The sequence below is a fragment of the Ixodes scapularis genome, unplaced genomic scaffold, assembly GCF_016920785.2.
Source record: "Ixodes scapularis isolate PalLabHiFi unplaced genomic scaffold, ASM1692078v2 PGA_scaffold4__175_contigs__length_147842914, whole genome shotgun sequence".
Classification (NCBI taxonomy): Eukaryota; Metazoa; Arthropoda; class Arachnida; order Ixodida; family Ixodidae; genus Ixodes; species Ixodes scapularis.
This window is the reverse complement of record NW_024609879.1, coordinates 98,348,708-98,365,378: the sequence shown is the minus strand read 5'-3', so window position 1 is coordinate 98,365,378 and position 16,671 is coordinate 98,348,708. Positions and strand designations below refer to the sequence as shown.

The 16,671-nt window shown below is 46.8% G+C and overlaps 1 protein-coding gene across 1 annotated transcript; it reads left to right on the top strand.

Annotated features, from left to right (window-relative positions):
- Positions 1-13,786: 13,786 nt before the first annotated feature.
- Positions 13,787-14,911, top strand: LOC120841858 (the record flags this gene model as incomplete). The annotated part of the gene is made up of 1 exon (XM_040212854.3): positions 13,787-14,911. A coding segment is annotated over exon 1 (1,125 nt), but the record flags the coding sequence as incomplete, so codon positions are not given.
- Positions 14,912-16,671: the final 1,760 nt, after the last annotated feature.

Below are 16,671 nucleotides of genomic sequence, written 5' to 3'. Positions count from 1 at the left end.
TCTTTACTCGACAATTTTTTTTTTATGTGAGTGATTTATTGATATAGGCATCATGTTCCGTTCCACTGTCATATATTGTTTATATAAGAGGGTAGTTATTGAACTGATAATTTAGTAGTACATTTGCACTGGTGAGCTGAAAGATAGGCCAGCGGTTTGATTTATAACTTGTAAATAATATGGAGGCAATATGGGTACATTTATAACTACATATTTCTGTGCCGCAAACACCGCAATTCTTAGAACTTTCTTTTTTTCTTTCACATCAACGTAGAAATATAGGTGTGAACTTAAATGTCGAGATTGCAATAAACATGTCTTAGTCTAGATGAAGTCTTGAGGGACACTGCGATGTTGCAAGAGTAGGGCTAAGCAATTTATAGATTAACCTTTCTACTATTTGAAAAAAAAAAAAGAGCTTTAAATTCGACCTCGCAATGCATGTGCCTGCCCCTGCATTCAGAGTGGTGCAACAAGTTCATCTGCATGCAATAAAAAACATAGAGCCCACATCTGTTGTGCAGCAGCACGATGAAATGGCACACATGAGCAGCTCGCTGACTCTCTAGTAGTGTCGGTTGTGGCAGAGCTTAAGCTCTCCGCGATGCATGTTCTGTCTTGACATGTGGCATATTTATTAGTTTTTTTAATACTCGCCAATCTTAATTTGTATTTTCTTGGTTTGGGCTACTTTTAAATTTCTTTTTTTTTCTTGTTTTGTTTTGTCTAGAATTCGTGCGTTTTAGTAGGTATAATTGTATTTTTATTAAGGTTGAATGGTACTTTATAGCACATTAGCCCCTTGTAGAGCTGTAGTCTGAATATTTAATGAATGGTCTCCCCAAACTTAGATGTTACTTGCATTCGCTAGCTTCCTTTCTAAAGTTGTGAAATAAACTGTAACATACGGCAGTCAGCACTGAAACCCAATAGGGCGTTCACACTAATTTATCTATAAAATGTTCCTAACATATTGCATGCCACTTGGACAATTGCAGATGTTAAGAAATTGCATTCATCCCACCCCTCAGATTCTCGTCTACATAGAGCTATGTCTTTGGGTGTGGTCCCAATCCGGCTGAAGCCTCAATTCGGCTATTGCCTCATTCGGCCAGAACTTTCAATTCGGCTGGACGTTCCAATTCGGCTACATCCTCAATTCGGCTAGAAGTTTCAATTCGGCTGGACGCTTCAGTTTGGCTAAATCTTCAGTTCGGCTACAAGTTTCAATTCGGCTGCATGCTTCAGTTCGGCTAGATCCTTGCTTCAATTCGGTTAGAAGCTCCAAGTTGATCAAGCTAGACATCCAAGCATAAGGTGCCCCCAATTTTTTTAGAGAGACGTTAACTATATCTGCATCTTGCCTTAACATTGCAATGTGCAAGCTCAGATCAATAAGTTCAAGCAGCTGCGGAGGCTTTGGGCACAAAAACATTTGTGTTTGTGTTGTTTGTTCTGTGGAGCTGCTGTGCTAACACCAGGGGCCGCTTGCTAGAAAGTCCTGACTCAAGTCTTGGCTCAAGTCTTGACTCAGGCGCCTGGCGGTCTCGGCTGAGACCGTGACTGAGACCAAGACGGATCCAGCACGGGTTGCGGCACGGTCTTGACTCAAGTCCGGACTTGAGTCTGGCACCCAGACCGTCAAGAACGGAGTGAGCAGTACCTAGAGAGGGAATCTAGGGAAAACTGGAGAAATACCGGAGAAAACAGAGGGTGCGTTCCATATCTACTCGAATGGATTCGAGTTACCCTGGCAGATCATGTCACGTGAGAACAAAAATCGAGTAATGCCGGACGCGGGTAGGTTTTCGATCGCAAAGGTACAAAACCTTTACCCTAGAGTAAGACCGAGTAAATTTTGGAACAGGGCCGAAGATTCCGGACGTGGAAGTGACGAGTTGTGACCTCCTGTCCAATAAGAAAGCGCCGGCGACGCGAGGCGGCAAGCGAGAGATCGTCTGCTTCTGCTACGCTGCGATCGGTTTGGGCAAAGAGAAACGACGACAGTCGCAAAGCTGCGGCACATGTCTCGTACATACCGTGGTTCTGTGCAAAATAGAATTAAGAAAAAAAAGATTCAGCGATGCTCGGTTTTAGGTAAAGTTTAGTGCGCACCAACGCTGTCATATTGCTTCGTACGCTACCGTCTGTCACCACCGTCGTCGACCTCCAGTGCGTACGCCGAATGAAGTTGTCTACAGAAATGCCTGTGTGTCCTTAGATGCCCAATTTTTTAAGAAAAAGAAATGCGCTGGACGTATTTTCTCGGAAGCATTTGCAATAAAAGTTGATAATTATGTTTCGATCATTAAGTTAGCAGACGACCGTCTGAGTTTGCTGCACGCAGACGTGGACGTCGCCGGTCCATCACGTATGCCTCCCAAGGTAAAGAAAAAGTGAAAGCTGCTTACAACTCCCTGTAACGCCGAATTAGAGCGCAGCTCTTGAGGAGGAGGAGGGAATGGCACTGGGGGGGGGGGGTGTTAAACTAACCAGGGGGGGTCACGTGACCTTGGGGGGTCCCGTGACCCCCAATGCCGAGGATGTCATCACTGACGTCACTGATGACGTCATCAGTGACGATGACGATGCGGGTACCGATGACGTCATTAGTGACGTCACTGATGAGTTCACCAGTGATGATGACGATGACGATGCGAATGTCGGTGACGTCATCAGTGACGTCGCTGATGACGTCATCAGTGATGATGACGATGCGGATGTCGGTAACGTCATCAGTGATGATGACGATGACGATGCGAATGCCGGTGACGTCATCAGTGATGATGACGATGACGATGCGAATGCCGGTGACGTCATCAGTGACGATGACGATGACGATGTGGATGCCGGTGACGACATCAGTGACGTCACTGATGACGTCATCAGTGATGATGACGATGACAATGCGGATGTCGGTAACGTCATCAGTGATGATGACGATGACGATGCGGATGCCGGTGACGTCATCAGTGATGATGACGATGACGATGTGGATGCCGGTGACGTCATCAGTAATGATGACGATGACGATGTGGATGCCGGTGACGTCATCAGTGATGATGACGATGTGGATGCCGGTGACGTCATCAGTGACGATGACGTCATTGGGGGTCACGCGATATCGGCGGGAGTCACGTGACCTCAGGGGAGTCACGTGACTTCGGGGGGTCACGTGACCCCCACGAGGTCACGTGACCCCGGTGGGGGGCTCGCGCGGTGCATTATGGGACATTTCCCATAATGCACCGGGGTCACGTGACCTCGGGGGGGTCACGTGCCCCTCCACGAGGTCACGTAACCCCGGTGGGGGGCTCGCGCGGTGCATTATGGGACATTTCCCATGATGCACCGCGCGGTTACGCCGACGACGACGCCGACGCCGACGCCGACGTTGACGCCGACGCCGCTCAAGCCGGAAACGGGCCCCTAAGAGCTGCGCTCTAAAGTCAAATTGGTCCGAAGATGATAAGTTTCAATTGGTTTACGAAATCGAGAAACGAAAACGTATAATTAAGAACAAATTTAACAACAATATTACAAAAGCTGCTAAAAGAAAAGCATGGCAGGAGATCGCATCCCTGATGAATTCGCGGCATCCATCGACGCTGCGCACTGTGGCGCAACTCAAAAAGCAGTGGCAAAACCTCAAATCTCGCAGCCGCGCTGAACTGACCGTCTCGAAGAGAGCAGACTCCACGACCGGTGAGTTTACTATACATGTTTTTACTCACATAAAAATGAAGCACACATTCTGTGCGCTAAAGAAGTTTTTTTCCCCTTTCTCATTTTCTTGGCTATATTATAGAAGCAATTAAGATATAAAGCTATTAATCAAATCAAAACAATTAATGTGCCCGCTGCAATCAGACAAAATTTAATGCTCAAACAAAATATAAAGAGAACCTTGTCTTCCACAGCGCAGGGCGCAACGACCACACGATGACAGCGCTGGCTGAGGCTGTGCTGGCGGTCATCGGTTCCACAAGCCCCAACCTTCTGGGTATTGAAGGAGGCATAGACACCGACAAGTGAGCTGTCATGTTACTGCTATTTGTACGAAGTCTAGCCTTTCGAGATTCACACGATTGGGGGTTCTACTAGCAAAGCTAATATTGTATTCATAATCATATCTGAAGTTCGCAAGTACTAAATACTGGGCCACTCAAAGAAATGTTCTGGTGTGTTCTCTCCAGAGCAAGAAAGAACCATGCACATCCAAGAACTCTAAAACTTTGAGCCATGTTACCTGAAGTTATAGTCGAGCTAGGCATGCCAATAAAAGACCACTGCGGTCATCAATGATGATAATAAAAATAATATGAACAATAATAATAATAGTAATTATTGGATCAGGAGAGCCACGGAACTGCAGAAAGGCAGCAGCCCGTGCAAGGTACGCCCGCATTGCCACATCTTGTGATGGTGATTATGTAATGATGTAAGATCACAACCTAATCTTGTAAGATGCAAGATTAAAATGATGGTGATTATGAGCCGACATGTACATGGGGAGGAGGACGCAGTCTTCTGAACATCGCAAGCGCCGTTGGCCGAGTCTTGAAAGTTTGGGAAAGAAAAATGATAGCAGACTTAGGCTGGTACACTGCTGAAATGGTAGAAGGTATATCTTCAAAAGGTATCATGCAATGCGAACAAGACAAAGGGGATTGTGTTTCTACTACACTACCATTACAAAATACATTATACTCTCATGATTTCAAACTCCAGGAAGCCATGAATTTTGTTTTATTTATCAGAAATTTATCTAAATAATGATGCAAGATAAAAATATGATTCACCGTATGAATGGCTTCACATACACAGAAGATATTTCATGCTTTCCTTTACATAGGCCTACTGATCATAACCAGGTATGCTACACATGAAACAATCATGAAATGTAAGACAAATGTTTATTTATCCCTCAAAAATGTTCATTGTTGTGGGCTGTTCAAACAGCACATGACAACTCAAAACAAAATTCAGTTTGTTCATCGGGTCAAGAAGTTGTCTAGTGTGAACTATTAAACGGGGGACACGTGAACAACAAAAGCGGGCACTGCGCCACAGTTTTCATAGCAACTTGTGAGGACGTTGTGACGTGCCCATGCTATGCCTATGCCACTTAAATTCAATGCCGTTGTCCTGTAATTCATATATTTTGTTCTTGCAGCCATTTTGCTTAGTGCACTTCTTTCCGAGCATCGGTGCACTGCAGAGGGAACACCCATGGATCTGTTGCTTCTCCGCAATACGGCGGTGCTCGGTGTATGCCGTGCTACCAGATCACAGCGTCTGATTCGTCTACTAGCTTCCGAAGCGAGCGGACGTGTCAACATGAGCTCCGACGGAGCGGTATCAACGGCTACTGATAGCCGCGGTTTTATTGCTGACCGAAGCATCGAGAGCTATAAGATTATCTTGCCTACGTTACCGACGGGCGTTTACGCTTTAAACTTGGTTTTTCTTCATGCGGACATCGCTGCACGCCCCTACAGAATCGAAGATTTCAAGGCTGGCCTGGAAGAAGCCGGGGTACTAGGAGAAATCGCCGCATGTGGTTCCTACCAAATGAATCACGTGTGGATGGTCACGCTCAAGTCCTTGACCGCCAAACAAAAGTTGGTGGCCATGGGGACCTTCGAAGCCAAGGGACGGCGATGCGTCATCATCGACCCCGACAAGACCGAGGTAAGGTTGAAACTTCATTGGATACCCTTTCACGTGCCTGACGAACCCGTGAAGACAGCGCTGGAGGCCTATGGCAAAGTCGAGGAAATAGCCAGGGAGACGTGGCGTGTCAAGGGTCTCGAAGGAGTCCAGTCAACCACGAGAGTGGCGAGACTAATCCTGAAAGAGGGCGTAACCCTAGAGCGTCTGCCGCATACGCTCCGACTGCCCGGATGCATGGCGCTGGTTTTGGCACCCGGTAGAGCGCCGCTTTGCCTCCGGTGCCGACGAACCGGCCACATTCGCAAGGAATGTCGTGTGCCCCGATGCGACAGCTGTAGACGCTACGGGCACACTAAAGAAGACTGCAGAAAGACGTATGCCGCCGTGGCCAACGCGGCTGAAGACGACACCATGGAACACCTCATGGACCAGGAGGAAGCCGAAGCGGCGGCAGCTGGCGACACGGAGAACTCCCAGTCTCCGGCGCAAGCCGCGTCCACGCAAGATCCTAAGGCCCCGTCCGTGGTGGAGTCCTCCCTGGGTACTGCCAAAGTCCCGGGACCAGTGAGCTGCGGGCCAGCAAACCGTCCAGCCCTTCAAGTAACTGAGGGAAACAACGAGCGCTCTCGTCGAAACCCGGAGGCCCATGAAGAAGACCCCCCAGAGGACACAGAAGGCGACATGGAAGCCACACGCGCCTCGGCTAAACGACCCTTGGAAGTGACGACTAACGGACAGACGGCAGGGCTTCAGGAGATGGTGCAACAGAGGTGGCAAGTGGTGACAGCCAAAAAAGGCAGGCTCCACGCGGCCCCTCGCGTGCCATCTGACTCTCACAAAACAAAGGACACGCAGTGAAGCGAAGCGCGAGTGCGGCGCCTGGGTCGTGTCGATAACAACGAGTAAGGCGGTATAGCTGGCCTTTTTCTTTGGTCGCTTAGGTCTATTTCGTATGCTTCCTATTTGTATCCTACGGTAACCTTTATTTCGTGACTTGGTTCATTGCAACGCAATCAGAATGGTGCTCACTTTTGCCACTTTAAATGTTCGGGGTTTGAACTTGAGACGGAAGCAGTACCAGCTGCAACGTATGTTAGTAGATGAGCAGCCGGATTTCCTCGCGGGGGGAAGAAACGAAAATGGGGGAGGACGAAAGCATTTCCAGAATGCTCAGTCCTTATCTGGGCAGATACGAAATAGCCGTGAGTCACGCTGTCCCCTACTCGGCGGGGTGTTTCCTTTTCCTAAAACAGTCTGTAAGATACACGAATCTGCAAGTAGTTACGGATGAGTGCGGGCGTTTTATTTCTTGCGATTTTACGTTGTCTGGAGTAGATTGGCGTTTGATATGTGTGAACGCCCCGAATAACGCGAGGGAGAGGGTGGTTTTTTTTCAACTTTTTGCGAAGTTACGTTGAAGTCGATCGAGTAGTCGTTTTGATGGGAGATTTTAATTGTGTTTGTGATGAACACGATCGAACCGCGCCGACGACGTACAGTGAGAGCAGCACAAGCGTTTTAAAAGACATTATCGACTCGTGCGGGCTCGAGGATGTAGGTACCCTGTGCGCATCAAGGAATACATTGAGGTATACCCACTTTCAGAACACGTCACACGCCCGATTAGATCGCATTTACATATCAGTCGAAGCTTTGAGGCACGCGCATTGCTATCGCGTTCAGCCAATTTCTTTCACGGACCACTGTCTTGTAAGTGTCAGGATTGGAAGGAAAGGAGGCAAGCCGTCAAAATTTAGTTGGCCACTTTGGAAACTAAACCGAACGCTCCTAGACGACGAACAATTCGTCGATACCGTAAACGAATTGCTACGCACGTTGAGCGAAAGACAGACCGCCCTGAGTGAAGCCTGGGAGGGCTTTAAGGAAGACGTTAAGTTAGCTGCAATAGAAAGAGCAAGTAACGTTACTTTCCAAAGTCGAGCCCAAGAAAGACATTTAAAAGAAAATTTAGAGGCATTGTGCCGTGTGGAGTGCAGGAATCCCGGCACGTGTAGTGAGGACATTCGGCATATAAAAGCGGAACTCGACATGCTATCTCTGGAAAAATATAGGGGGGCTCTGGTACGCTCACGGTCAGAAAAGTTTTTGTTGGGGGAGCAGCCTACCAAGCGAGCTCTAGCTGACGAAAAGAAATACGCTTTATCTAAAATCGTTGAAATAGAATACAACGGGGTGATAACCAACGTTAAGGAAATAATTGAAAGAGCTTTTGTCGAGTACTACGAACAACTCTTTGGAGAAAAAGCCACTCCGCCGGGATTTTCAAAATTAAATAATTTTATAGAACTTATGCCTAAACTTGATGAGGACGTAACGATTTGGTTGGAAGAAGACATAACTGAAGGGGAGGTGGTTCAGGCGATAGAATCGTTGGCACGCCAAAAAACGCCGGGCCCGAACGGCCTTTGTGCCGAGTTCTATCAGAAATTTAAAAATGATCTTAGCCCATTATTGTTACGTATTTTTTGTGAGGCGTATGACAGTCAACGACTACCGCGTTCGTTTGGGGAAGCCCATACCATTTTATTACCGAAGTCCGACGAAGTCGCGAAAAAACTTAAGATCACCGGGTATAGACCTATTACATTGTGCAACACCGATTATAAAATTTTTACAAAGATCCTCACACGTAGACTTCAAAGTATAATTTGCACCCTTATTGGAGACCACCAGACATGTGGAATAAAAGGAAGGTCCATTCAAACCAACATTCATATCGCGAGAAGCGTTTTGGAAACCGTGGGAGGAGGCCATGTGGCCATGATTCAACTCGACTTCGAGAAAGCTTTCGACCGAGTTCGACATGACGTACTGGCGCGTATTTTAACGCACGTTAATGTAGGAAATATTATCTCAAGAGGAGTAGCCATGGCATACAAGGGATGTGTCACTAGGCTTGTGTTAAATAGTCAAGTTACCAAAAGCATAGCTGTCCTGTCATCAGTGCGACAGGGATGTCCTCTTTCACCCTTATTGTTTTCACTGTATATTGAACCTTTCTGTTTAAGAGTAGCGGCCAGCAAGTACATTAAAGGACCAAGGTTAAACGAAGTTGAAATTAAAGTGTCGCCGTATGCCGATGATGTCGCCGTTTTCTGCAGTGATGAAAAGAGTGTGATGGAGGCTGTTGCGTTAACGAATGAATTTTGTAAAGCCTTGGGAGCCCAAATCAACTGGGGGAAATGTTGTGGGCTGTGGCATGGTAGATGGACGTTAAAACCTCATTACTTTGCCGGCATACACTGGGAACTCACACCATGTACGTATCTCGGGGTGCCTATGCAGTACTACCGGAATAGCACACCGTACTGGATCGAAGTATTGAAAGAGCTAAAGACTAAGGCTAACACTTGGGCCAATCGAAACATCTCTATATTCACACGAGCCACAGTGTGCAATGTCTTCCTGGCAGCTAAATTATGGTATTGTTTTGCAGGTCCTTGCGTGCGCACGCATGAACATACTGAGATTCCACAGGGTGTTCGCCACTTTTATCTGGAAATCGAGTTGGGAAAGGATGAAAAGGGACAACCTCTTTCGGAAGGTAAAGTACGGAGGCCTGGGCCTCACACACCTTTTTGTCAGAAAGATCGTTTTACGCTTCTTCTTTCTGCGTGATCAGAATCACCCTTTTTTGCGCACTGTAATCCAGATAAGACTGGCGAACGCCCTGACATCAATGTTAGTAACCAGCGAATGGACCGAACCTCCGGCACTAATGGGATTTTTGAAAGAAGTGATAGAAGCAACAGTGTTTTTGCAAGCACGTTTTTCAATGGAGTATCGGGGAAGTGTCACGAAAAAACGGCTAAGCCGCGACCTGGTTCAAATGTTGTTTCCAGCACCGCTGTATCGCTCGCTATACAGCGAATGCCCCGGACAAGATGTGCTTTGTAGGGTGAATAAGATGTGCATCCCACCTGCTGTTAAGTCTTTCTTTTTTAAGTTGCACAGCAGCACACTACCAGTCAAACCGTGGCTAGAAGAAAAAGGAATCTTTGTTCCTTGGGGTGTGAATTGTCTTCTATGTAAGACTTCTGAAACCATCGAACATGTTTTCTTATATTGTTGGGACGCGGTGTTCTTCTGGGACATCTTGCAAAGAACAATCAAAAAAGATTTGGATTTGACCCACGAAACTATTCGATATCTGCCAGTCGAAAAGAGTGACACGGTCCCGTATGACCTGTTCATGGTGCTTGGGTTGTTTAGCGTCTGGAAGACGCGTATGGAATTTCGACATGCTGATCCCAAAATCAAATCAGTGCAGAAACACTTCATTGAGGTTGTTACGGAGGTTCAATCTGTGATGTGCAGGAGTGCAGACACTGCACCTGACTGGGCACACCTGTTTGATGAGATTAAAAATATGAAAGAATTTTAGTGCGCCCACAAGTGCTGGGCAAATGTGTTGTCTTGACATAGCACTTTGTGCTGCATCGTTGTAACCAATAAAGAAAAAAAAAAAAAAGAAAACCAGATCACAGCGTCTGCGCAAGCTGCTGTAGAAATTTCCGCATGAGTCCCGTTGAGTGCGCTTATCACCGAGCGCCGGTGCATTGCGGAGAAGCAACAGCTCCATGGGTGTTCCCTCTGCAGTGCACCGGTGCTCGGAAAGAAGCACACTCAACAAAAGGGCTGCAAGAACAAAAAATATGAATTACAGGCAAACACGGCATTCGGTTTAAGTGGCATATGGATACACTAAGAACATAACGAGAAATCAAACTTAGGAAATTTGTTTGAATTAACCAGAAGTATAATATCAGAGTTTGAATTATCGCACGACTACAGTATACAGGCTAGACTTTTATGAAGTCAAGCCGAACTATGACAAACAGCAAAACAAATATATTGTTTTATGTTGAAACCTCTACAGCTACGTAGACCCAAAGGTCACAAACACAAAGCTTGGACCTCATTTGCTTCAGGTCCGTTGTATTGAAATTGCAAGTCAAATGAATGAAGGCACAAAGCTGAGACAGTCTGTTACATAAACATATTTGTGCGACATTAGTGCTCTGAAATCTCGCTCATTTTGTAGGTAGCATTCACTGTCACAGCTGAGTTCGCAGCTGCTAAGCATATGCTGACGTCAAGCTTTTGCAACACTTCCAACATGCACATTGCATACCATGAGGAATGTCTTTTCTGGAATAAAATTACCCTGAAAGGGTGAACAGTATTGATAAATAAAAATAATCAGAAGTAATCCTGAGCAGTCAGTTCAAATATGGTGTACAGTCAGTACAATTTATTAAGCACCGACCAGTAGACACTAACACTAAATTTGGAATCACCCTGAGCACATGTGCTGCTCAACATGGTAGTCTTTTTGACATAAAACAGAATTGTAGGGACAAACAACCAGAAATATGTGGCCGGCATCAACACTGCACACTGGATCTGCATGAAGCCAGCTGCTTTCACAACTAATAGCCGCAACAGCCAAGATCGGGCTTGACCTGCGCACTGTAGACTGGCTCTACTAAAGCCCACATACTTTCACAACTAATAGCAGCAATGGCCGAGAGCTGAGGAGTCGAGCTTGATCCACATGCACACAAAAAGCATGAATGAAATACAAATAAGAGTGTTCTCAAATTATGTACAAGGGGGACAAGACTGACATTCTGGTGTATTTTCCTTAGGGCCAGCACAGCACCAGTCAGCGTGCAGCCAACCACCAACGAGGTGGGAGGAGGGGACCTCATCTATGAGGTCGACGTGCACCCCGGGGTCGCCTTGCTCGAGGTGCCGCAATCCGAAGACACCCAAGACTACGAGCCTCCGGACTGGCCGCTGGACGAGGATGAGGCACCGGTGGAGCCTTGTGCAGCAGCTGCGCTGCTACGTCGGGACGGGCCTCCTGTTGTGGCAGGGGAACCGCCTGAGGCAGCAGCTGCTGCTGAAGGGCGACCGGCACCACTGGGCTGGCGGGGACCACCTCGTCCACGACCGGTCTGGAGGCCCAGCACACCACCCGCAGGCTCGGCAGCCAGCACACGGGCTGCAGACAAACAATTTTTTAGAGACATCCTGGAGCAACAACACGAGAACATAAAGTTAGAACGGCAGTGCCTCCTTGCCAAACTGAACGCGACGGAAGAGCAGGCAAGGGCATCGGAAGAGCAGGCAAGGGCAGCAAGGGCAGCCTGTGAGGCTGCCGAAATTATGAAAAAGGCAGCAGACTTCTATATTGAACAGGGAGGAAAAAACAACAATGCCCTTAAAGGGGAGGAGGGGCCTTCAGTTTGGCAAAGAGGCATTGCCGTTTTAGCTTTACTTTGTAAATACAATAAACATTTTTTGGTTAGTTTTCTTCAATGTCTTTCTGGTTCCAAGTATTCAAAAAAATTCCACTGCATTATGTATTTCATTTAGCAACATGCAAAACTAAAGAAATGATGGCATCATAAAAAAATGCAACGACTTTTACACTCAGCTAAGTAAAAATGAAAGTCATTACTGTAATAAACACGTGTAAGGACCGCACCCGCAAAAAAAGGTGTTTGCCTCGCGCACCATTGCATTTGTACAAGCCTGAGCGATGTCACCGCCAACGTGGCATGCAGTCAGCATCAAAGCTTTTTTTTTCTTTTGCAATCCTTACAATCATCTCCCTTCTTGCTGCCTTTTGTCGAAATTGCTTAAGGCACATTCAGCCAAGACACCTAACTATTCATCTCCCTTTTTATGTTTGAGCAACCTTCATCTATGATCCACTGACGTCAAAGCCGAGTGGGAACGACAACGAAAGAAAGTACAAACTGCCGGTCCAAAATGGAAGTGCAGCGGCGTAAAGACCCATACACACAGTTTCGTTTCAGTGCGTTTGACTGCACTGTATCGAAAAGTAGCCACAACTCCTTGGACTGCCTGTGGTTCATATAAAACGAAGCAACTAACTTGCTTATCAGGCGGCAAACGAACGGGGGCCCCGCACCATGCTGGTGATTGACTTCCCACCACATGGAAGCACTTACCAAGGCATAGGATGCCACAAATTGCCCGGACATGCAGTGATGTGCACCATATTTTCTACAAAACTACCTGGTTTTTGGCATGTGAACTTGAAGAACTGTGCCAAACTTATGATGACGACATTCAACCAGCACGTACGGGATATTTCGGCGTTGATAAAGTGTGCTACGAGTAGAAAGTTCCTATATGCCACCGACAAAGTTTTGATGCGAAAGGCCATTGTGTCGGAAGAACAAATTTAAATATGCGGTTCAAGGAGTAACTGGAATCCCACAATTATTTGACCAGCGGCTCTAGACACCACTCATAGTAAAGTTATGAGTTAGTGAAATACTGGTAAACAACGCAAGGATCCATATGTCGTGGACCGCAAAGGCCGATGTCTCGGTGGCGGCGTTTCAGCGAGCATGCATTTGGGGGCCACTGCCGACTGATCATTGCCTGGCCGAGCTCGCGGCGAGGCATGCTTCCCGTACTCGGCGAGGAGGCCCCGAAGGTGCCCTCAAAATATGGAAACTACATCATGAAGACAAAGGCAAAGGGCATCGTTATCACGAACGGGCAAGGCTGATGCAAAGAGTATGTGAACATAAATGTTAAAAAGTGCCGTCAATGCACCGCCACGAAGAGTCCTGCCAACTGTGCAGCCGCACCCCTTCTCTGCCACTCGGGCTTTCTTTCCTTTGACGGTTACTCTGTTGCGGGGCGACTCAATGAAACTATCGCCGCGATACATAGCAAGTGCTACAGCTGAATCAGGCGCATTTTACCATAGCTCTCGCTGCAAATGGCCGTCGCCTCAACCACCAGTATACAGTGGACTGCAGACACAATGGTTGTAATCACATTCTGCTTGTACAGTGGCGTCGCAAAGAAATAGGGGGGCAGGAGGAGAGACTGCCCCCCCCCCCGACAGGTCAGAAATTTAATGGAAAAGATATGGGGGAGGGGCGAAAAATTGCCGTCGCCCCCCCCCCAATCTGCTGAATGGTTCTGACGTCTCTGTGCTTGTAATCACCTATTTTTTTCTGACAAAAATTTTTACTTCAGTGTCCTATTCGAAAGTTTCTGGCAACAGAGTGGGCACGGGAGCAGTGGCGTCGACATGGCTCTAATGCCGCGCTTCTGCGCTTTGCAGGCATTCCTGGCATTTTTCCTGCCCCTGTCTTCAACTTCGCCAAGCGATACAGCCGGATACCCCATCGGATTACAATCTAACGAGAGCGTCGGCCAGCAGCACGTCGTCAGCTCTTTTGTCCCGGATCACCCTCGTCTGCTGCAACCAGTTCGTGGTCCCGCAGCGTCATCGACAGCGACATCAATTCCCGCCCTCCTCTTAAACGGCTGGCAGCGCGACTGCTTCTCCAGTGGGCACGGGAGCAGTGGCGTCGACATGGCTCTAATGCCGCGCTTCTGCGCTTTGCAGGTGTGTAATCAATTTTCTCTTTACGCCAAAAAAAGTAACGACCCCTACTTGCTCTTGCTCCCGTGCCCAGGAGTGCTTTGTGAAATTGCCTGTGATTGTTTTTCGATGTTTCGGTTGCTATTGCGCTGCGGTGACGTCGAAGTGAATCCGGGCCCTCATACTCGTTCTGGGACTCTTCTGGAGGTTGACACTCTGCCTGACGAGCCGTCCGAACAGATGGCTGTCCTTTTTCACCTTCTAAAAGACCTTCAGGCACGGTCTGTTCAATCGGCACAGAGTCAAGTTGAGCTGGTCGCTGACGTAAAATCAATAAAGACTGGCCAAAAAAATATTGAAACTAAAATTGGCCACATTCAAAAACGGCTAGACGCCCTTGAAGAAAAAACAAAGGTACTCGACAATTTTAACACGAACCTGGTCGAAATTCAGGACTCGGTAAAAGTGCTAACCACTCAGCATGACTCAATGGAATCCCGCCTCGACGAACTGGAGGACAGGTCGCGGCGTGACAACTTACTCTTTTATGGCATTCCCGACTCTCGCGAGTCATGGGAGCAGTCTGAGGCACACGTGAAAAGAATTTTGACAAACGCACTCGATACCATGCCTGAAAATTCCATTGAACGCGCCCATCGTCTGGGGCCACTCACGCCGAACAAATGCCGCCCCATCATAGTTAAGCTTTCTGGCTACAAAATAAAAGATAAGATCCTTTCGGCACGCGCTAAGCTGAGGGAAATAAACGTTACTGTTAGCGAAGATTTCTCGCCCGCCACGCGTATTGCTCGAAGAAAGCTTATCGAGTTTGCTGAAAACCTACCTCAGTCACCAACATTCCAACTGCGCCACAATAAGCTCGTGATAAACAAAAAGCAATACGTGTATGACATGGCAACCGAGAGCGTAGTCGAACTTGCGCCCCAACGCGCTCCTGATAACCCACAGCCGAGCACCTCAGCACACGAGGAGAGATAGGGAAACGCGAGGGGCTGTGGTCTTAACGTATCTGATGTATCGGTTCTTTTCTGTAACATTCGTAGCATAACTAATAAGCGCGATTCACTAACCTCAGCTATAGATACCTGCAATGCTCATATCATAGCATTAACTGAAACCTGGTTGCATCCTCATTTTCGCGATCATGAAATCTTCGAGTCAGCACATTGTTTCTCTGTCTATCGCTGCGACCGCACAACGCGTCGAGGCGGCGGCGTTCTTTTGGCCATTTCCAAGGAATTGCCTTCCCAGTGTATTCATATCCCCAGCAACTTGGAAATGGTATGGGCTATTATTGAAATGAATCGGCAAAGGGTTATTGTTGGTGCTTGCTATCGTTCCCCTAATTATTCTTCCACCTTCGTAAACGAGCTACATGACGTAATTAACCTAGTTGTGTCTCGTCATCCTACATTACCTTTACTTTTACTGGGCGATTTTAATATTCCTAATATTTCATGGGACAGCGAATCGCCTTGTATGCAACCTTTTTCCACTCTAGCAGATGAATTTCTAAATCTATGTTCTCTGTTTTCATTCACGCAACTTGTCAAGCAACCCACAAGAATAACCGAATCAGTCGCGAATACCCTTGACCTTGTACTAACATCTTGCCCTGATCTCATCTCAGAAATTACTTACTTACCTGGCTTGAGTGATCATACCCTTTTGTCATTTCACGTCAACCTGCAGCGCGTTAAGACTAAAAGAAAAATGAAAACTATTCGTAATTATCAAAAGGCAAATTTTGAGGCTATTAATAGTGACCTATCTGTCTTCCTCGAAACATTTTTAAAGGACTTTGAAATTCGCAGCGTGCAATCCAACTGGGATATCTTCGTGGCCAAGATCAACGACCTAACTAATAAGTACATTCCTACCCGCACTATCATATCTAACAGTAATGCTCCCTGGTATAACCCCCACATCAGACGTCTATCTAACAGAAAAAAGCGATTGTACAGATCGGCCAATTCATCATCAGACGATGCTCGTTGGGCCGCTTACAAACTGGCTTCTGATGAATACGTGGCGGCCATTAAAACAGCCAGAGAAAAATACCATAATACTACCTTACCATCCATGCTTGTAACCGACATTAAAAAATTTTGGCGCGTGATAAATCCTGCTGATGATGATAATATTTCATTAGTTGACAGTTCAGGGAATCTCATTCCCCCTCATCAATGTCCGTTTATCTTCAATGAAATTTTTACGCGTAATTTTTCTGTAACTTCCGACATCTCACTACCAACTACCTATTCTTACGACTACCCTGCTATGTTCCCGATAATCATAGATCCTTTAGGTGTCGAAAGCATACTTAGATCACTTAAACTTTCCTCCGCTCCTGGTTGTGACCTCATCAGCCCCAAATTTTTAAAATGTACGAGCGTTTATTGTTCAGTTATCCTGTCAAAAATTTTTCAACAGACCATCGATAATGGTTGTCTTCCAGCTGAGTGGACGGTCGGGAAGGTGATTTCACTTCATAAATCAGGTAACAAGCATTCTCCACTTAATTACCGACCAATATCACTAACCAGCATCCCATGTAAAATTTTCGA